The sequence below is a fragment of the Cynoglossus semilaevis genome, chromosome 8 (genome assembly GCF_000523025.1).
Source record: "Cynoglossus semilaevis isolate Cse_v1.0 chromosome 8, Cse_v1.0, whole genome shotgun sequence".
Lineage (NCBI taxonomy): Eukaryota > Metazoa > Chordata > Actinopteri > Pleuronectiformes > Cynoglossidae > Cynoglossus > Cynoglossus semilaevis.
The window spans coordinates 13,667,453-13,688,928 of record NC_024314.1 but is presented as its reverse complement, the minus strand read 5'-3'; the positions used below and the strand labels follow the sequence as shown (position 1 = coordinate 13,688,928).

At 44.7% G+C, this 21,476-nt stretch overlaps 3 protein-coding genes across 3 annotated transcripts; all 3 read right to left on the bottom strand.

The window, feature by feature from the left end:
• Positions 1-291: 291 nt before the first annotated feature.
• On the bottom strand, positions 292-7,759 carry acta2 (actin alpha 2, smooth muscle). Its single transcript, XM_008315045.3, has 10 exons — positions 7,670-7,759; positions 4,493-4,722; positions 2,730-2,907; positions 2,434-2,562; positions 2,196-2,306; positions 1,898-1,982; positions 1,652-1,813; positions 1,381-1,572; positions 1,120-1,301; positions 292-902 (listed from the first exon to the last, which is right to left on the bottom strand). The coding sequence occupies exons 3-10, from the start codon at positions 2,856-2,858 to the stop codon at positions 759-761; spliced, it is 1,134 nt and encodes a 377-aa protein (XP_008313267.1). The 5' UTR covers positions 2,859-2,907; positions 4,493-4,722; positions 7,670-7,759; the 3' UTR covers positions 292-758.
• Positions 7,760-11,459: 3,700 nt separating this feature from the next.
• ch25h (cholesterol 25-hydroxylase) lies at positions 11,460-12,720 on the bottom strand. Its single transcript, XM_008315046.3, has 2 exons — positions 12,170-12,720; positions 11,460-11,937 (listed from the first exon to the last, which is right to left on the bottom strand). The coding sequence occupies exons 1-2, from the start codon at positions 12,590-12,592 to the stop codon at positions 11,605-11,607; spliced, it is 756 nt and encodes a 251-aa protein (XP_008313268.1). The 5' UTR covers positions 12,593-12,720; the 3' UTR covers positions 11,460-11,604.
• A 2,719-nt stretch (positions 12,721-15,439) lies between these two features.
• Positions 15,440-20,960, bottom strand: noc3l (NOC3-like DNA replication regulator). Its single transcript, XM_008315047.3, has 21 exons — positions 20,782-20,960; positions 19,899-20,103; positions 19,687-19,813; positions 19,448-19,602; positions 19,020-19,097; positions 18,763-18,893; positions 18,517-18,678; positions 18,198-18,291; positions 17,951-18,126; positions 17,736-17,864; positions 17,530-17,661; positions 17,355-17,435; positions 17,168-17,268; positions 17,014-17,086; positions 16,868-16,931; positions 16,717-16,788; positions 16,438-16,619; positions 16,216-16,344; positions 16,016-16,113; positions 15,800-15,884; positions 15,440-15,701 (listed from the first exon to the last, which is right to left on the bottom strand). The coding sequence occupies exons 1-21, from the start codon at positions 20,788-20,790 to the stop codon at positions 15,546-15,548; spliced, it is 2,439 nt and encodes an 812-aa protein (XP_008313269.1). The 5' UTR covers positions 20,791-20,960; the 3' UTR covers positions 15,440-15,545.
• Positions 20,961-21,476: the final 516 nt, after the last annotated feature.

Genomic DNA, 21,476 nt, shown 5'->3' with positions numbered 1-21,476 from the left:
ACTAGGGGGTGTCATTTTTAATGGCTTGTGTGTCTATATTTTGGTAGAAGAAGCTGTCAGCGGAGCCTGACCATACTGACTTGTCACTGACAACATCAGAGCGATGTTCCTGTGTGCATTTGTTTTGTTTATCTGTGCAGCTCACAAGGAGAAAGGTCTGAGGCGGGTGGTGATTCCCAGAGATCTGACCCATGGAATTGAGACCTGTGGCTCAGGACTCTGAGGAGTCTGGACCTTCAGGCATCTAGTTCAGGTGTGGACCCTGGACTGAATAAAGACAGTCATGGTGTGTTTTCATTACAACAGCTCTTTATTTTGTCTCTTCCATGTGGTTGACGTCACATTAAACATTCTACTACAGCACCACGAGGCCACGCCTCCAGCTGTGACATCATCACACACTGTGACATCATCAAACCCAAAATAAAAACAGAACCAACAGAGGGGGCGGATGCTAAAGATCACAGTTTCAAATCATTGAAGGTTGATTTCAACATAAACATCTGGATCTAACCAAACAGAACGTCACTTCCCTTTTTTCAGCTGCTGTTAAAAAATATTAACCTCAGGAAGTGACATCTTCCTGAAGAACTTAATTTACTTCCTGTTTGCTGTAGACAGCTCACGTATGAAGGCAGAGTTAACCTGGGACTTTTTAGCGTGCGCTCAGTGAAGGAATAAAAATAAAGACGGTGCTGGAGCTGGACGTGGCAGGACTGAGGGTAGATTGTGGGCAGGGTCTGGGGCGGGGGAGGGGCTTAGAAACACTTGCGGTGGACGATGGACGGTCCGGCCTCGTCATACTCCTGCTTACTAATCCACATCTGCTGGAAGGTGGAGAGGGAGGCCAGGATGGAGCCACCGATCCAGACTGAGTACTTCCTCTCTGGTGGTGCGATGATCTGAGGGCCAGGGGGCGGAGTTTAATCAAATGTATTTTATTTGATAAACTTTTAGTTCATTTTGGCTCTGCAAAGTTTTGAGGGAGGTTTATTACGTGTCTGCTAACTGTTAGTCTTCCTTTAACATTTTGCAGATTCAAGTTACTGCACGAGCCAAAGAATAGCTTTTAGCTCACGTGTAAATCTGTTTTTGCTAACCTTCAGCTAACATTCTCACCTTGATCTTCATGGTGCTGGGGGCCAGGGCTGTGATCTCCTTCTGCATACGGTCGGCGATACCAGGGTACATGGTGGTTCCTCCTGAGAGAACGTTGTTGGCGTACAGATCTTTGCGGATGTCGATGTCACACTTCATGATGCTGTTGTAGGTGGTCTCGTGGATTCCAGCTGACTCCATACCTGAGGAACACAAAACGGTGTAAGGAGTAAAGGATGGTGGAGGTGTGGCAATGGTCAGACAGGTGGACAGATGTCTCACCGATGAAGGACGGCTGGAAGGGCGTCTCTGGGCAGCGGAACCTCTCGTTGCCAATGGTGATAACCTGACCGTCAGGAAGCTCGTAACTTTTCTCCAGAGAGGACGACGTGGCTGCGGTTCCCATCTCGTTCTCAAAGTCAAGAGCCACGTAGCACAGCTTCTCCTTGATGTCGCGGACGATTTCTCTCTCGGCTGAGGACACACAACAGAGACAGTGAGGCGGACGCAGACAGGCTGTGACGTCCACCTGAGCTGTGGGTGTCCACCATACCAGTGGTGACAAAGCTGTAGCCTCGCTCTGTCAGGATCTTCATGAGGTAGTCGGTCAGGTCGCGTCCCGCCAGGTCCAACCTCATGATGGCGTGAGGCAGAGCGTAGCCCTCGTAGATGGGCACGTTGTGGGTCACACCATCACCAGAGTCCAGGACAATACCTGGAGGCCGAAGGTTGACAGAAGATCAGCGTGATGTTTGGACAGACTGACCTGTGTGGAGATGAAGAGCCATCGTGGTCCAACCTGTGGTGCGTCCTGAGGCGTACAGAGACAGGACGGCCTGAATGGCCACGTACATGGCAGGAACATTGAAGGTCTCAAACATGATCTGGACACAGAGAGGGACAGTTAGAACGTTCCACCTATCATCCACTGATACATTACAATGGGATGATGGGGGCGGGGCTTAGACACAGACAGGTAGGAAAGTACTAAACTCTTGGAAGAAGTGTCTTCTAGGCAGTACAGAACAAGTACAGTGGAAAACCCTGTGCAGTAGAGTGTGTACTCCACTACTGTACTGCAGTGTAGTACAGTGTACCTGCGTCATCTTTTCCCTGTTAGCTTTAGGGTTGAGCGGAGCTTCTGTCAGCAGAGTGGGATGTTCCTCTGGAGCCACTCGCAGCTCATTGTAGAAAGAATGATGCCAGATCTGACCAATCAGAGAGCAGAGACAGGGATGACTCAGATGGATTAACCTTACCACTGTGTATGAAAATGATGATGATGATGATGATGATGATGATGAGGATGATGATGATGGGTCACGGGGGTCAGACCTTCTCCATGTCGTCCCAGTTGGTGATGATTCCATGTTCGATGGGATATTTGAGGGTAAGAATTCCTCTCTTACTCTGAGCCTCGTCTCCCACATAGCTGTCCTTCTGTCCCATACCCACCATCACTCCCTGTGCACACACACACACACACACACACACACACGCGCATTAGCTGATAAACTTCTCCTGGACATCAGACTCTGTTCAACCACTAACTTGTAACCACATTTTTGGTGGTCATTTGGTTAAAGTTGAGGGGAGGTGGAGGGGAGTGGGGAGGGGCAGTTAGAAGTCACCTGGTGTCTGGGTCGACCAACGATGGAGGGAAAGACGGCTCTGGGGGCGTCGTCTCCAGCAAACCCGGCCTTACACAGACCAGATCCATTATCACAGACCAGAGCGGTGCTTTCCTCATCATCACACATGGCTGCAGGGGGAGCTGTGGAGCAAAGACGACACTAGGACACAGACACACTATGGACAGAAGAAAAACAAGGAGAGATGTTAAAGAGGAGACATCTGGTCACAGATGCATCCACACACTGACCCAGGTATACATTCAAATAACAACAAAAAACTGTCAACAAAGTTGTTTACTTCATAATCTCTCATCGGTAAAAAAAACTCTTAAAGTAAAACACAGGCATGAAAAACCAATGGAATTTGTTGAAAACGACCTGAGCAACAAAAACATTTGAATTTTGAATAAATCACGTCTGGTTTGTTGAATAAAAGTTGGAATAAAGTTTAAATGAAAAGATTGTTTTTAATGTTTTATTGATGGGGATAGGAAAGAAAAAGAAACAGCACACACACACACACACACACACACACACAAATGACCAAACATGGAGTGTATACACACACACACACAGACAGGCACATATACACACAAATCAAACTACTACTGCCCTTTAGTGAAGGAACAAAGCACTCTGGGAAAACTTCCTAATTAGGACATGAAGCAGAGTCCTGAGACTGCTGGCCCTCTCTCTCTCCCTCTCTCTCTCCCTCTCTCTCTGTCTCCCTCTCTCTCTGTCTGTCTCAAACTCTACATCACTCACCCCACTCCCTCTTTTTGATCACTCTCTCCCCCCCCCTCCATCTGTCCTCCCTCGTCTCTCCTCATCTCTCCTTCTCTCAGACCCAGAGGAGAAGTTTACTCCATATTTAGTCATGAATCTGTTTTCTGTCTCAGTCTCTTTTCAACCTTTGAACTCAACCTCAAATACAATCAATGTGTCAAAAACAACCGAGGATCAAATACAACTCCACTCTGGTTTGTTTTTGGAGCAAGTTATGGTGGAGTTTTTTAGGTGTACTGCCCTCTAGTGATACCTGTTGCACAGAATCTGTGTCATATATTAAGTATGAATGTGTCTTACTTTATGGATGTCACTAAAAAATAAAACTATAAAATAACTTCACATCTGTTATTGTTTTAAGACAAACCAAAAGGGTTCAGTTGTTTGTGCCTGTCAGTCACCGCTGAGGGCTACAAGAACAACAACTCAGCTACACCATACACACAGCGGGTACACCAAACCTCAGTCAAAATACCTGCAATTTCAGAAGTTAAAGACAGTGATGCCTGAACCAAACTTCAGTCAGAAAACAGTAAAGATAAAGATTGAAGTGACAGCAGCGCGTCATCTCTGAGAAGAAACTTCAGCCAAAGAGGAGGGCTTCAAGAGGAGCTCAGTCAACAGTGTTACTGTCCACTGGACCAGTGACATTTACTGAAAACATCTGACTTTAACACACAGGTCATCTGGACCAAACCTCAGTCATAAAACACTGACATCTCAAACAAGACACACGCACAGTACACACACGAGTGAACACAGAAGACAACCGGTGTGGAGAAGAAGAGGGGAGGAGGTGAGGCAGGGGTCATGAAAGGAGGTGGTGAGGATGGAGAGAAGAAGAAGCTGCAGTTAAACCTGAGGAGGTCATGAAGGAAGGTGCAGTGAAGGAGGTGAGTGGATGGCGGATGGAAAGAGAAGATGAAGCGGGAGGTGAAGGAGCAGGCTCCTGCAGGAGGAAGTGCTGATCTTACCGTGGGACGTGGGGACGCGACAGAAGTGAGAGTGTGAAGGGCTGTGAGTGACTTTATTAACCCTGCTCCTCCTTCATCCATCTCTTCATTCCTCCTCCTCCTTTTCACCCTCCTCCTTCTCCTCCTGCCCCTCTCTCATCTGCACGATACCTTATAGGGCAGACCACGAGGGAGACAGCCAATCAGATGAGTCCCGCTCCATCAAACTTTGTCCATCATTCACCAAATTCCTTTAACACAGAGACAGAGAGAGAGACAGAGAGACCTTTAATAAACTTTTATTCCTTGTGCGTCCCACGTGTGTTTGTCTTTTCTCTCAGGGCTGCGCTCCTCATGTTTACAGGGATGTTCATGATGTTGTTGTGGACAGCTCAGGTCCGTGAAGGAAGGGAAATTAAATATGCTCAAACCATTGTTGTCTCCAAAAGTCAGAGTGTCGTGTCCCCTTCACATCTCCAACATGTCCAACATCCATTCACATCTATTTATACTAGAAAATGTAACAGCAAACCAAGTCACTGACTTCAGCCACAACTGAAGTTCAACAACAGCAGCACAGCTAATAGCTTAGCCTGCGCTACTGAGACGACAGGTTACAGGGTTTTGGACTTTGACTTCTGCAGGTCTGTTTCATACTGGATCCTGTGATCTGGGCTGCTACTCAGACCCATCTGAATCCTCCAGAGACTGCCGTGTTCCCATTCTCAGCTGTGAAAACCTACACACAACTCGACTGCCAAGCACAAAAGCATGCCGCCCTGATCCTGGACCACCAGCCATCGGACAGTGAGGTGGAGGCAGCTAGTTTCTAGCCTAGTTTTCCTGGATGATATCATGCTAACTGTTAGCATTTCTATTAGCATTAGCTGCTGAATAAGCTACAAACATTTAGCATTAGCATTAAGAAGCTTTTCGTTTTCACAACATTGTTTGTATTCCAGACCAGTATGCGTGTTAAAGGCTAGCTGTGCTCCTTTGCTGTCAGTGACAAAACCCTCACATAACGGTTTGACCTATACTACAGGTTAGCCACAGGTTTGTGTTTGCTACTTGATATGAAACACACACACACACACAGTTGAGAGGATGCCAGAAGTGACATCATCAGTTTATGCGGTGGACACCACCACCACCAGCATGAACATGATGATCCCTGTCCATGTGAGGAGATTCTTGATCATCCCTATCAGGCACAGACACACACACACACGGCTGTGTAACGTGGAAGGTTCAACCATAGTCCAAGAACTTTTGGTACAATTCAGAACTTTTGATTTTCTACCCTACAGACTCCTCCAGAGCCTGAGACTAAAGCTGAAGTTTAAAATGAAAAAGTCAACGACTGCTGACCAAACTGGTTGGAGGTCACTGACAGGAGGAGGTGTAACAATGTACAGTGGATGTTTAAAAATGCACAGCTGCATGGTTAGGAGGTGAATAGGGAGACGGGGGGAGGCTGAGAGGGGGTGAGCTTCTTCTCCTTAAAAAGACAAACACCACAGTAGGGAGGAGCACCAAGCTGAAGGAGAAGAAGACGAAGAAGAAGAAGAAGAAGAAGAAGTATGTTTCCTGTTTGAATTTTTGTGGGTGTGTCCTCACATGAACGATGCCTGAGTTCTGATTAGCCCCTTGTAAGGACACAGACCGAGAGAGGAATTGTGGGAAAGGTAGGAAACAAAAGTCATCTCAACCTGAACTCTTCTCCTGTGTGACAGAACAATGTGACGGCTGTCAACACAGAAGAAAACTGACGGAACCACGGAACAAAAGACAAAAGAATAAAGTCAAATCTGTCAGGTTGGAAGAACATGTTTAAATCCTCTGGCCTTTCCTCGAACTTCTACAACAGGTGGAGTCTGTGAACCAGTCACTCTCCCACAACACAAAGTCCACGGAGAAAATCAGTGATTTTAGCTCAGACCAAAGTCCACGGAGAAAATCAGTGATTTTAGCTCAGACCAAAGTCCATAGAGAAAATCAGTGATGCATTTGAATCCGTCATTGTAACTGTACCAGTACTTAATACAGTCACACTTCCTTCAGAACCCAGCCACTGTCCCTTTAAAGTCTGAGTGATTTTACAGACTTCATTTGTGATGAATTATGAAATGTGATGAAGAGACATTGTCTGTGTCTCCGTGCTTCAGTCCAAAAAAGGAAGATGTCAGTAAATAAGGGGAGACTCTGCGTCCCCGTCCTTTTCCCTCCTTCCACCTCCTCCCTCCTCATGTAAGGAGAAAAATTGTGGCGTGTGTGGTATGCTTCTCTCGCTTCCTGTGTGTGAGTGTGTGTTGTTGTCTAGTCTCTGCTTTCATTCATTAACTGTTTGATTTCACTTCAGTCTTTCATTATTTCGCTAGTTTTTAAAACTTTCAGTAATTTCTCCTATTTCAAAATACACACAGACACACAGAAACACACACACAGACACACACACACACACAAACGACCTGGACTTTGACCGAAAATGGGAAAACGGCTGGACTGGTCTGAAACTGTTCCTGATTGGTCCATTTACATCAACAAAGGACACACACGCTCTCTCTCGCTCTCACTCACTCATACTCACACAGAGAGAGAGAGAGAGAGACGCTCAAGAATGTGTGTGTATGTGTATATACGAAGGATATGAATGTCTGTGTGTGCGTGTGCAGTGGACTTTGATTCATTTACACACATGTTGCTGCTAGCCTACTGACCTGGTGTTTAGTTAGCATCACCTTAGCTCCATTTGCCTTTTAAGCTCAAGTCAGTGTCTCGGTGGGCGGAGCTTTCATCAGACCAACCAATAAAAGCCGGTTACATTTAGATTGGTACTGACTGCTGGTGAAAAGGATGAACTAGCATGCTACAAGTTAGCGTGTATTCTTTAGCACAACTCCCCGAGTCAATTTGTAATGCTAAAGTTAGCATTTAAAATATAAACGAAGCTTCTAAGTCCAAGTTAAGCCTGCTCATGTTAGCTTTGACCTGCTAACTGAGCAATGATTTGACGCTTAATGTATGCATTTTTCTTAAGCTAAACTTGTTTTATTCCACATTTATTGTGAAATAAATATATTTTTTGTATTTATTTTATAGATATACTAACGTGTCTTGTATTGTGTATGATACATCAGCGTTAGATTAAATGCGTTAGATTTTTATTATATATTAACAATGAACGGTAGACCTTACCCCCTCTTTTCCATCTCCCTCGCTGTGTTGTGCTGTCTTACCCCCTTGTGGCCAACTGATATAGTGCACTGCTGGTGTGATGATACACAGTGATCTACAGAGGGCGCAAAATGACCGTAAAATGAAGAGTTTGGAAACGGTACATTAAGTTAATGCACGAACAATTAAAATGAATTTATTTATTTATTTAAAAAATAAAAAAGGTATATTTATTATGTCTAGAGAGATGGGAATGTAACCACAAGTGAAGAAAGTGTGCTGAGAAGATGGAAGGAGTACTTTGAGGAGTTGTTGAATGGGGAAAATAAAACGGAACGTAGGAATGAGGAACCAGAAACTATTAGAAAGAAGGTAGATCAGATTAGAAAAGCTGAAGAGTGGAAAGTCAGTTGATGACATAGCAGTGGAACTATGAAGTGTGTGGGAGAAGTGGCTAGATTAGATTAGCCACTTAGATTTCCTGACATGGGTTTTTTAACCCTTGTGTAATGTTCATATTGTTGTTACAAGCAGTATAAACAATATATATGGTTAATATTTGCCCTTTACCTTTGTTAGGTCACATTTAGATGTTATAGGTATGTTCTGTGTACCTACACTCTGTCCTCCTCCTGTCTAGGCCTGCTGTGTGTGTGTGTGTGTGTGAGAGAGTGTGTGAGTGTGTGTGTGCGTGCGTGGGTGCATGTGCGCGTGTGTGGGTGGTACACAGAACATCAATTTCCACACTTCTATTAGTCCCAGGTCCAGTGGACCCGGACATCTTATATGTAATAGAAATGTGTAGGGGGGGTGTATGGTGTGTGGTCATTAAATATGTATTCCCTTTCTTACTGTCTATCTGCAGTGACTACTTTTTTTTGTTGTTGTTCTCTGGTACGATGGAGCAGTGATAAAAGGAGGCCACAGTGATAATCAACTTTACTGGTTGTCATGGCAACAGCCAGGGTTGAACTTGTTGAATTTAACCCTGTTCTTTATCTCCATCTTAATCCTCCTGCTCTAACACACCTTATGTATGTATTCTAGACAGTGACACGTCGGCTGAAGCACTGTATACAACGGCTTCACTAACACACTCCTCTAGCACCACTGACAGGAGTTTATTTTTCATTTCGTTTCATTTCATTTCGATGCTAATCAACCTGACATTTTCACAGAGGCCGGTTAGAATCCCATCCCATCAGTGATTATGGCTGAACACAGGCATAAAGAATAGAACATGTCACTCATGTCTCATTAGTAATGTGATATACGACACAGTCTGTGTGGAAATCCATCAACATGTAATTGGTTAATCACTCTGTGTCACTGGGAATTAGTGGGCTGCTGATAGAGAGAGACAGAGAGACAGAGAGACAGCGTGTACATGTCTTTAACAGGCTGTGAGGACACAGTGTGTCTACACTTACAGTCAGGTCAAATAGGCCTTGAGAACGTTTTTATATTTAGTCTTCGTTTTTGAGGAAGTAGGAAGTTTGGAGGTTCTGATGTAAAATTGATTCCAGTTCACCATACAGTGGTTTAGGTTCAGGGTAGTTTTCCCTCTGATTTACCAAACTGGTCAACATGAGGACAGTTAGGTGTAAAATAGTTTCTTTTAGAATTGAATTAAGACAAGATCTCCACTCTCAGAAAGACGTGAACTCAGAGCTCCACATGGACAGTTGGGCACAGAAAAAAAGACCAGACACCAACTCCCTGCATGAAAACACAGGTCCCCTCTTTCTGAGTCCTCATAACCACAGGGAGACAGACATGTCTAAGAACCTCCTCTAGGAGGACAAAAGGAAGGAAAGGAAAGAAGATCTATTATGTCTGTGTAGAAGTGACAATATACTGTAAAGATCGACTCCTATGGTGCCATAGAGCTAAATGTATCTAATCATTAACCCAATATACAATGTATGTATAAAGTATGTTCCATTTATATGAGTGAATATATATTTATATTAACGTGAGCCTGGTCATTTGAGCTCTCATTCCAAGAAAGTGTGGACATCCCTGAATAAGTGGATAAATTAAAATAAAAGACAATAAAAAAGGATATAAAATCCAAAATGTTTTTTCTCCCTTCTTTTCCCTTCTTCTGACAAAAAGAGTTACTTTTGATAACTCATAACTATAACTGATAACTTCTTTTATTTACATTTGTTTGCTTAAATATGAAAAGAGATTTATGTTTAACGTTGTTTGGGTGGGGGTCAGAGTCAAAAACTATTTCTACAACAAGCTCACTTTTACAGTAAAACCTATTTCTGAACTTTGGCTCTTTTACTCATATTTGCGGGATACTTTTTTTTAACATTTCTTTGAAATGAAACTAATTTTTTGTAAAAGCATTTGTAAAGCGCTGTGACTAACCTGATCCTTGGAAGGAATGTTGCAACAGCCTTTGTCATCGTCAATTAAACCAGTTTTACAGAGCTAAGAGGAATATTTAATGGCTGTAGGCCATGTATTTCAGAGGACATGTTTGAACTGAGGAGTCGTGATGTCACAGGTCATGTCTCTGCATGTTTACATCCTGAACTGATTCATTAGCTCTGTGTGTGCGTGTGTGTGGCATGAGCCTGCAGGTCTGTAATGACTGTCAGATGTGTGAAACTATGAAAGTAGTAACATTTGAAGCCGCACATACTGAACCTAATAATCACCATTAACTCGGTGTTAATAATGACATTACTAACTGCATCATCTGGACTGTGACCTGTCACTGTGCAGTTCTGTGTAAAAAGCAAAACTGCTGCTTCAAGTGAAGGAACACTGATTCACTTCCTGTTTTTAGTCTCTGAAAACAGAATCGGAAGTGGGCGGAGTCTCTGGACATGGGGGGGGTTTCCCTCTGGTTTTCCCTCCAGCAGCAGCAGGAGACAAAAATGTTGCCTCACTGCCCTGAGGAAACAAAGAGGAAATGCGTCACAGCTTCACTCCACGAGTTCACTTCTGTATATTCCAGCTCCACGTGTGTTCAATGCTCCACCCCCCACCCCTCTTCCCCGCACACACACACATACACACACACTGCTAATATTCAGACAAAATGAACTCAACATTTTTTTGCTGAGTAGATTTCAGCCTTTGTTTCTATCTCTGTCTGTTTTATCTCAGTGAAATCAAACGTCACCTGCTCTGATAGAGGCTGGGTGGCAGACCTGAGGCTGAACCTTCTATTGACACATGCCGCGAGATCATGAAAGTGGACTCACCATGATTAGAACACATGGAAAACACACCGGTCTTTCAATCTCAGAATCTCAGACTTCCCTTTCTAAACGTCACGTCAGCGTAATTTCCAGGCTTGGTCATGTGACCTGGCATCAGATCACCATTGTTCATTCCAGAAAGTCATTTTGTGTTTGAGTGTGTGAGTGGCTGTGTGGGTGTGTGGGTGTGTCTTTGACCCAGTGTTAGCTAATAGAGGAAATTCCCTGGAGTATTTCTGGCCATTGTTTCATCATCAGTAAAAGTTTGTGGAGTTTACAGACAGATCAGTACTTTCAAACCAGGGCACACCTGCGGCTGTCAGATCATGGGACTCACAGCTCTCACTTTTTCCCAGGTATGTACTGACAGGTGCTCACGTTTAATCATCACAGAGCAAATGAAGTTTTTCCTTTCAAGAATAAATATTTAATAAATTATTTGTCAAGCAACAGCAGCAGCACAGATTTATAACAGATTAGACAATAAATATAAATAACAACAACAACAATAAATATAATAAATAAATAAATAAATAAGCTTTTCAAAATATTTTCTACATTTTGTTTCTGGCTTTTTAAAACCTGGAATATTGATTTACATTTTCTGTCAGCCTTCATGAAGGTGTTGGTGTGAGCTTCATCTTCATCTCCTTCATCCTGATCTCCATCAGTGTCTCCTTTCATCAACGTCTCCTTCATCAGGAACCACTTGTCCCTCAGACACTTCTGTCCTCACTCTTTAGTCTGCAGTGTCCCAGCTAGTCGGTCCATGTGCGTAAAGTAGGGGGCGAAGTTGCATGAGGACTTGAGGTGGTGCAAGCTGTGGTGAGGAGCACCACCGTACAGTCCCAGTGGGACAATGCGGTGCGTGGCCCAGGGCAGGTCGTAGCCACAGTGGTCCTCCACCGACAGCCACATGTTGAACACAAAGAAGATGAGTTCGGTGAGAGGGTGACATCCCAGCAGGGCAGTGTTAGCAGCAGCAAACACCCCCAGACTCAGAGTCTCCCACACTCCTGAGTACTCAGTGGTGAGGGCAGAGGTGGAGGTGAAGTTGTGGTGCATCTGCAGGAGGAGACCATGAAAACAAGAGGTCAGTTTGGATGAACTCACTTTAGAATAATGAAGTATTAGCAAATGGAAGTGGCTCTAATGATAATGATGTTACTTTAGCTGCTGGTTCAAGTTAGCCTTTTCAACAAAGATTATCATTAAGTCATCTGAACCTGACTGGACTAACACTAATTCGTCTAAACCCAGCTGACTGTTACCAGTCTCCATAGTAAAGTTAGCTCACCTTGTGGAAGTTGCGGTAGAGCCATGGAACCCTGTGGTGGAGCAGGTGCCAGGTGAAGCTCTGGAAGTCGAAGAGCAGCAGGCAGGCCAACACCTGGAGGACGACGCAGGGCAGAGAGGGGGCCTCAGTGGGCAGGTCAATGGGCCTCAGGTACCAGTTTAGCACAGTGAGGGGGAAGATGAAGACCACGTGGTTATAAAAAGTCTGAACCAGGCAGGTCCGCACAGAGACCCAGCTGATGGAGCTGTGAGGCTGGAGCTTGTACTTGCGCACCAGGGCCCACCTGGGGGCCAGCAGGTCCAGCAGCAGGAAAGGAAGACACAGTGTTAGATAAACCCCGAGGGAGAAGAAGACAGGGAAGACAGGCGACTGTAGGACGGAAGAGTTTCTCACAATGAGCGTCCACAAAGACTGGAGCACCATGTCGTCTCTGGAGTTCACAGGCTGTTGTTGCTGTAGCTTGAGTTCTTGTCTGGTTGTTGCTCCACTCACTCCAGGCTCAGTTGTGCTGGAAGCCTTAAACCTCACACATGTATAAGCGCTGTCTTCAGAGTCCCTCCCATCAGAGCCTCTGCCAAGTTTTGCTCCAATTAGCACCAATGAAAAACGTGTTCTAAGCTCCACCCCTTTTGCCTTTTATGGCTCCGGTCTCCTTCCTTCCAGGTTAGACTGATTCCAACGCTCACAGAGTCAGTGACTCTGCTGTCTTCAGATCTGAGGTGAAATTGACACTGATGTCAATTTGGAGTTGGCATTTAGTGCATTTGTCAAACAACCCGAGGGTTGCTGGTTTGATTTCCTACTGGCAGCATTGCTGTCAGCAGGCAGCATGCAGATGCAAAACATCCGAACGGTCATCAGTACACTGCACTGAATGACATAAACCACATTGTCCAGCTTGTTTCTTGGAGTCTTGTCTTTGGACAAAAAACTGACAAAACTGGTTCATCCCAAAGACAAGAGAGTGCAGTGAGGAGTGTACGGACCTGTACATTAGGGACACCAAACAACCGCTACACAGGCACATGGCCCTTTCTGATGAGGCCCACAATGACCCATCAGACTCCTACCAATTGTTTATACTTTCCCAGTTGACCCCGAGGCTCCGCCCAACAGGGTGGACCTGAAGTAGCTTTATTCTTTCACACCTAGAGTATACAGATCCTTTCCAAAAAATTAGAATATCGTGAAAAAGTTGTTTAATTTCCATAATTCCATTCAGAAAGTTAAACTTTCATATATTCATAGATTCATGGGCCACAATTTAATCAATTTCAGGTATTTATTTGTTTATTTTTTACATAATTTTGGCTTCCAGCTCATGAAACCCACAAAAACAGGATTTCAATGAATTAGAATACTGTGAATTAGAATACTGTTTTTGCAGAAAATAAATAAAGAAAAAAAGAAATCAATCAAAATATGGTACTTTCAAAATGATATATCAATCATCAATACTTGGTTGGGAATCCCTTTGCCTTAATCACTGCCTTGATGCGACGTGGCATTGAGGCAATCAGGCTGTGGCATTGCATAGGAGTTATGGAAGCCCACATTTCTTTGATGCTTGCTGTCAGCTCTTCTTTGTTGTTGGGTCTGGTGCCCCTCATTTTCCTCTTGAGAATACCCCATAGATTCTCAATGGGGTTTAGGTCCGGCGAGTTGGCTGGCCAGTCAAGCACTGTGATGGCATGAGCATCAAACCAGGTTTTGGTGCTTCTGGCAGTATGAGCAGGGGCCAGGTCCTGCTGGAAGATGAAATCTGCATCTCCATACAGATCCTCAGCAGAAGGAATCATGAAGTCCTCCAAAACATTCTGGTAGACTGTTGCGGTGACCTTGGATTTAAGAAAGCAGAGTTTACCAACACCTGCACTGGACATTGCACCCCAAATCATGACTGACTGTGGATATTTCACACTGGACCTCAAGCAGCTTGGGTTCTGTTCCTCACCCGTCTTCCTCCAAACCCTTGGACCTTGATTCCCAAATGAAAGGCACACTTTACTTTCATCGGAAAAGAGGACCTTGGACCACTGGCCAACAGTCCAGTCCTTCTTCTCCTTGGCCCAGTTGAGCCGCTTCCTACGTTGGCTCTGGTTCAGAAGTGGCTTGACCCGAGGAACCCGACAGCTGTAGCCCATCTCCCGGATTCGTCTGAATGTGGTGGTTTTTGAAGCTGTGACTCCTGCCTCAGTCCACTCTTTCTGGATCTCTGCCAGATTCTTGAATCTTCTCTGTTTGAGAATCCGCTGAAGCCCACGGTCATCTCTTTTGCTAGTGCATCTTCTCCTGCCACATTTTTCCCTTCCACTAGACTTTCCATTGATATGCTTGGACACAGCACTCTGTGAACAGCCAGCCTCCTTAGCTATAAACTTTTGAGGTTTACCCATCCTATGGAGGGTATCAATGATGGTCTCCTGGGCAGTTGTCATGTCTGCAGTCTTCCCCATATTGAACCGAACTGAGACAATTGAACCAAACCAAAGCAATTAAATAACACCTGGGGAAACCTGTGCAGGTGCTTTGAGTTTAGTAGATGATTGGTGTGTGACACTCAGTTTAAAACATTCATGCCCTGATGATTTCTTCACAGTATTCTAATTTATTGAAATCCTGTTTTTGTGGGTTTTATGAGCTGGAAGCCAAAATTATGTAAAAAATAAACAAATAAATACCTGAAATTGATTAAATTGTGGCCCATGAATCTATGAATATATGAAAGTTTAACTTTCTGAATGGAATTATGGAAATTAAACAACTTTTTCACGATATTCTAATTTTTTGGAAAGGATCTGTATATCTGCTGTACTCCCCAGCACCAGTTAGAACTGAAGAAGCCTCTTGGATGAGAGGTGAAACGTCTTCTTTTAGAAAATTCACATCCAGTTGCCTCACAGAACTCTTCAACCTTGGTTATCAGGACATAGGTACATACCGTTGACACAAACTGACCACCGGAGGCAGCCGTGAACCCGTACCTCATTTGTTGACATAGGTCGACATGTCAAAGTATTATAAATAAAAGCCTACTTTTTTATTAACTCAGATGATTTGGAGTGAGGGCATCCGAGTTCATTTAAAACTTGCTGCTACGTGATATTTTAATTTGATCTCAGTACAATACTGACCCCTGCTGGATTATTCGCGTCATTTTCGTTAAATCCCTACAACGAAATCCAAGCAAAAAACAAGAAACAGAAACTGATGAGCAGAAGAGTGTGTGTGTGTGTGTGAGAGAGAGAAAACAAAGAGGATACACTTGACCATGATGTCGCCATTACAGTTTAATTTGAACAACAAGAACATTAAAGGTCACTGCTGTGTTAAAAGGTTGAAAATAAAATAAAAACAAAACACAGAAACCAGCCTTTTATTTTGAAGGGTCTTGTACATGTCTTATAGAAGTCTGTTTTAGAGCAGCAGTAAAGTCCAGCCTCTCATCTTCCTCATTGTCCTTCTGTCTCTCAGTGTCCACTCGTCTCTGGAGTTCTCGGTCCAACAATGTCGTCCCATCTGTGAATCGATCCTGATCAATTAAAAAAACAAACAGAAAACATGGATTAAAGGTCATGTGACTGACAACTGATCATCCAACATGTTTGGAGGTGAGTTTGGCTTCTCCACCTTTTTCTTTGTGCCGGGTGAGCCTACGGGAGGGTTAAAGGTCATGCCGTCAGCGCTGTAATCACCAAACAGCTCCACAGGAGACCTGGACAGAAAGTGACACATACAGAGTGGTTTGATCGGTGATTGATCGGGCAGTGTAACTGAAGGGAAAATGAGTAGTTGTTGAACAGTTAGGGTCACGACGCCTGTACAAATGTGACAGGAAGTACAGACCTGCGACTCAGCTCCACGCTGAGCGCCGCTGATCCTTCACTGGGAGCTCCATGACTGAGGTGAACCGCAAACTGTCTCACAACTGGATGGTAATGTCTCTGTGTACACACACACACACACACACACACACACACACTTTAACAAACAGAGGGGTCTCTCCGGAGTATGTGTGTGTGTGTATACCTGTAGTGTGTGGTTACCTGTAGTGTGTGGAGCTCCCACAGAGCTGTGTTCTGAGCGTTGCAGTGTTCTGGTTCCTCCAGTTCTGGCAGGTAGAAGCCGCTGCCATGAACCTCATTATCCAGGAGGAAGTCACTCTTTGGAAAAGCCTGAGACAATCAAAACACACACACACACACACAGTTATCCCTGTAACAGAGTTCCTCCTTCATTAAACCACAGTAACCCACGTGCACACTCACATGCATGGCGGCTCTGTTGGCAGAGAGGAGGCCCACACTGGCGTTGGGAAGTGTGTGCAGACTGAGCATGCTTAGTCTCTTGATAAACGCCATCGCCCTCTGCAGGGACACCTGCTTCCTGCGCCGCGTCAGCATGCTGTCCAGACACCGCAGTAAGATGCTGATGTCATCACTGGGTGCACCTTGGGATTAAACAGAATGGTTTAGTTCCCCACATGTACACCGGGGTCTAAATTCAAATGTCATGGCTCTGCCCACAGGTGGCGCTGGGAAACTGACCTGCATGGAGCTTGACCAGAATCTTGTAGAGCTGAGAGTAGAAGGTGAGAGGATCAATGTTCAGAACATCACCTGTAACACACATACACACAGGTGAGTCACAACATTTGGCCTAATGATCTGATGACATCATCAGTGACCTCCCTCTGACCTTGTCCTGACAGAATTGTGAAGACTGTCTGGATACAGTGAAGATTCTCTCGATTGGTCCGATCCTGTGAGAAGGTAATCAATTAATCATTATCATATTAATGAGCTGTCAGTGAGTGGGCGAAGTCAGTCATGGCCAATACTCACTCCTGATTGGATGATGTTCTGCAGCACATTGAGGAGGTCATCGAAGAACTCCAAGTTAATCAAGTGAGCGAAACTGACAAGAAGCGACATCAGTCAGTGTCACAGCAGAGCTGGTCATTTGTGTGTGTGTGTGTGTGAGAGTGAGTGCAAGTACTTGGCCAGTCCCTCCAGAACAGCTGGTAGCAGAACTGATTTCTGAGCCTTCTTCAGGATCCTGAAGTAAACGAGGAAGACGATGTTCAGGGTCTCCGTGTGCTGCAGAGGAGAGAACACAGGTTCGAACACACACCTGGTTCTAGTGTTGATCATGGTAGAAAGACACCTCCAGACTTTGGTCTCACCAGTTTCAGCTTCTTGTCTTTACTCTCTGTGGCCTCAGCTTCCAGCAGCTCCTTCTCCAACTTCTCCTCAGCTTTTTTCCACTGAGACACAGTCTCTCATTCACAACATTGTTCACAACAACAACAACAAAAAAAACATCACAATCAAAACATCAAAAACAAATGACGACCACACCTTCCGCTGCATCCTGGACAGGTTCTTCTTCTTCTCCTTGTAGTCCATGAACTTCTTCTTTGGTGCCGTGGACTGAATGTCCTTTTTCATCTCCACTTCTTTTATCCTCAGGCTAAGCAGTGACCTCAACACCTATGGGCGGAGCCTGTCAGTTGGAGGACAGCCATCTGTGTATGTTCCTAAAGGGTGCGTTTGATTTATCTTACCGCAGGTCTGACGTTGTAGTTCAAGCTCTTCACGAAGCCGGAGATGACCCGCACCGTGGCCAGCGAAGCTTCGCCCACTTTGTCCTGCTGGAAGAGCTTCCTGATGGCATCGCAGCACATGTCTGAAATCTGAAACATACACACACACTTGAACCTATCACGGCACAATCAGACACCTAAAGGCACCACGGCAGACTTCTGGGCCTGGGTCTCACCTGGTTGGTTGGGTCATTCATCAGCGGCACCAGTGTCACGATGATGTTGTTGTGGAAGTTGAAGTGAGGAAGAGCGAGAAGCAGCTCACACAGGCAGCGGGCGGCCACCTCCGCCAGACCCTGGTACGACTGGAACCCCACGGCCTGACTGCGCTTCTTCTTTTGCTGTTTCCAGTCTGAGGACGAGGGGGTGGAGTCAGCTGATGTTGTTTCTACTTCTTGTGGTGTTTTTTCTTGTGTTGTGTACCTTTGACTGTCTGCTCCAGGTTCTCCAGGTAGAACTTGTATTGACTCACCAGACCCTCCTCAAACTCTCGGAGCTGCTGAGTCTCCTTCTTCACCTGTGGACAGAATAATCATCACCATCATCATCATCATCCTTGTCTTCATCATACTATAACCATCTCAGCCCTCACACCTGAAATAAAAAAAACTGTCTGACTGTGTTCTTTTGGAACATCACTTTTATCGACTGTGATTAGAACTGTGGTGGAGCCTGGTTCAGATAATCCCAGGTTAGAGGATTTTTTTTTTAAATGGATCAAAAAAGGTCTTCACGGTCATACCTTTGTGGCCTTCTCTTCGGCCGTCAGGGGGCGGATCCTGTAGGTTGGTGTGATGTCTTTGAAGATCTCCATCAGTGACACCATCACCAACTTCCTGACAGTCACAGCCACACAGGGGTCCGTCTCCATCAGCAGTCCTCGCAGCTCCTTCAGGCACTTGATCTGTTCCCAGAAACACACAGTCCTAGTGTAATGTCCCTTTAAACAAACTGACCCAAGGTCGCAGAGGTCAAAGGTCAAACTTACATTACTGTAGGGGGCAGAGATGATGGCTGAGGCCAGAGTAGCAATCTGCAGCTTCTTCTGCTTTATCTTCTCCACTCGGAGCCGCTCTATCTGCTCTGCTGTCAGTGCTGACAGCCTCTGTAGCGCCCCCTCTGGACAGGAGAATACATTACACCAGTCAGACAATGCCAGGATTACCGAACAGAACGCTGATGCTGCTGCTGAGGTTCTGACACAAACAAAACTGTTAATGTTTGTATATGACGCTCTTGTCGTACCCTCTTCCTCCTCGGATTCTTCAGCAGCTTCTTCTAGCTCCTCCTCCTGTTCCTCCTCCTCATGTGGTCTTGTAATGACTACATACAAACAGAAGAGAAGTGATGTTTAAACATAGGACATCTAATATATAAATATATAGTACATACACATATACATATGGTAGCGCTTTGGCCCAGAGGCAATGTCTCGGTCATTGGTGTCTGTCATTGGAGGGTTCCCCTCCTGGGCAAGTTCGAATCCCGGTTAGGGCGGTTGGTACCTTCCAGTGGACTCACCACCCGCAGGAAGGTTTGGTACGGTGCAATGTGATTTGGGTGGCGACTCCGGATAAGCGGATGAAAATGGATGGATGGACATATACATATGTATACATACATTCATCTGTGAATGAGTCATTGAATCATTGGATCAGTCAGTGGGTCAGTACCTCTCTCCAGACTCTGGGGAATGATGCCCGTCTTGTCTTTGATTGGCAGCAGATGAATCACTTCCTTCTCCTCCGTCCTCGTCATTTTTCTCGGAACCTTCTCATAACTGGGTACGACCTCTGAGTGACGCTTTTTCTCATTGTGCACCGGCCCACTGGGAGACACAGGCATAGCAAAACAAACTCATCAGCCACTGCTTTTAACTAATTCACAGACCAATAATGTTCACACCAGTTACCATGACGACAGGTCTCTAGTCAGGAAGGATGCTTGGCGGGCCATCACCGTCATCTGCTGCAAGTCGTCCTCGTCCATCATGTCTGTGGGCAGACTCTCCAGGAACTCCTCCTCCTCCAGCTCTTCCTCTGTCAGACACATAGAAAGATATTTACTCTAGAATCCACCAGTAACAAGATCTGGTCATGTCACTGATGTCACCCTCTCTCTCACCTGGTCTCTTCTTGTACGTCTCCAGTGGGCGAGGTGTCCTGTTGATTGCCCCCTTCACCGCCTGCCTCAAACGCTTCTGCTCTTTGCGCTGCTTCTTGGCGACATTCTGCTGCTTCAGCGTCCGGTTCTTCAGCTTGTTCTCCAGCTTCACATTACTGGTTTTTAGTAGACGTCGGAACGTCGGACCGCGCTTTTTCGACCGGGGCTGCAAAATAAAACGAGTGTGAAGTTAGAAAAGGAGAAAAAGAACCTCTAACAGTAAAATTTGAATCTGTTGGACCAATCGTCAAACACTGGTAACTGAGATACATGAGGTTGTTTAAAAACCTCCGTAACAGTGAAGATAAATTTGATTTTATTCGTGGTCACAATAAGCATGACTGTTAGTTCACTAACAGTCTACTGATTATTTAGTACAAAAGACGATAATTCATCAGTGACGGGTGTATTTAGAACGTAATGACACACTGTTTAACACGGTTATTCCCTGGAAGAAAGTGATCAGTAAAATCTGGAGACGTTGGTGTGACGTCATTAATTGAAGATTAAAAGGGTTATTCATTTAGGTTGAGAGAAAACCCAACACTTCTCTCCAACAGGTTAAAGGTATTAGTATCTGTCAGTGTTCGGACATAAATCACAAAAAATATATCGTTTAATGACAGACTTTGTTGTGAGCTCCCATTACAGTGTTAATATGTGGAATTGATTATTTATCGGTTTCCGCTTATCATTTATTTTCAACATTAACAGAAGAGTGAGTCGTTTATTGACTCGAAGTTAGACGAAAAATAACAAACGTCTCAGATGAGATTTGTTCGTGAGGTTCAACATGTTTCCACACAACTTCAACACTTTTTCGTCTGTTCTCGGGACACCTTACCCGGCCCATGATGGAACAACCTCCCGCTGCTCAAGTGGAACCTTCCTCGGTTTTTGACTGGGTTTGAAACCTAGCACGGCTTAAAATATGTGGGACGAGAAGAGTTTGTTGCTGCTACACGCGTGTTGATGCGAGAGGTCGCAGATATGATCCGGAAACAGTAACACCAACAGGTCTGCAGCTAAGGAAATAGCGCCACCAGCGGTCGGAGGACCACAATGATCGTGAATAATATTTTTCAATCGTTAAAACGCTCACTAAAAACGTCGATGCCTTGACGTAATTTCTGATTCATGACTCTTTAGACAATGCTATTTTTCTAAGTAACAGTAGTTTCATCAAATTAACAGCAAAATATTGTCTTGACTCTGTTTCTGAGTGTGTTATTCTAAAGATGAGGACATTAATACCGACCTACTCGTTACTGTGTACATTTTCTACTTAAGTTGTTGTTTTTAGTGTGCTGTTTTCTACCATCCAAGATGAACAGCAATTACTTAAATCCACCAACTCTATAAAGATACATTCCAGATGTATTTTTGTATATTTTTCTTGACAGTGTCAAGAACATTCACCAACTAATCAAAATCAAGGTAAAACTTTAGTTACCCTTCTTTGCTGCACATTTCCCCACTGGCTCAAATAATTTCCAATAGTCTACAGTTAAATGAAGACATAACTGAGGTCCAGTAATT

Excerpts from the sequence above, each read along its gene's own strand:
- noc3l (XM_008315047.3), bottom strand. Across the intron at positions 18,127-18,197 it reads CCTGGAGCAGACAGTCAAAG|ACTGGAAACAGCAAAAGAAG; the intron begins GTACACAACACA and ends CCTCGTCCTCAG. Across the intron at positions 17,087-17,167 it reads GTTCTGGAGGGACTGGCCAA|TTTCGCTCACTTGATTAACT; the intron begins GTACTTGCACTC and ends GCTTCTTGTCAG.
- ch25h (XM_008315046.3), bottom strand. The coding sequence starts at position 12,592 with ATGGTGCTCCAGTCTTTGTGGACGCTCATTGTGAGAAACTCTTCCGTC. Across the intron at positions 11,938-12,169 it reads TCTACCGCAACTTCCACAAG|ATGCACCACAACTTCACCTC; the intron begins GTGAGCTAACTT and ends CTCCTCCTGCAG.
- acta2 (XM_008315045.3), bottom strand. The coding sequence starts at position 2,858 with ATGTGTGATGATGAGGAAAGCACCGCTCTGGTCTGTGATAATGGATCT. Across the intron at positions 2,563-2,729 it reads TTGGTCGACCCAGACACCAG|GGAGTGATGGTGGGTATGGG; the intron begins GTGACTTCTAAC and ends GTGTGTGCACAG. Across the intron at positions 903-1,119 it reads CCAGCACCATGAAGATCAAG|ATCATCGCACCACCAGAGAG; the intron begins GTGAGAATGTTA and ends CCTGGCCCTCAG.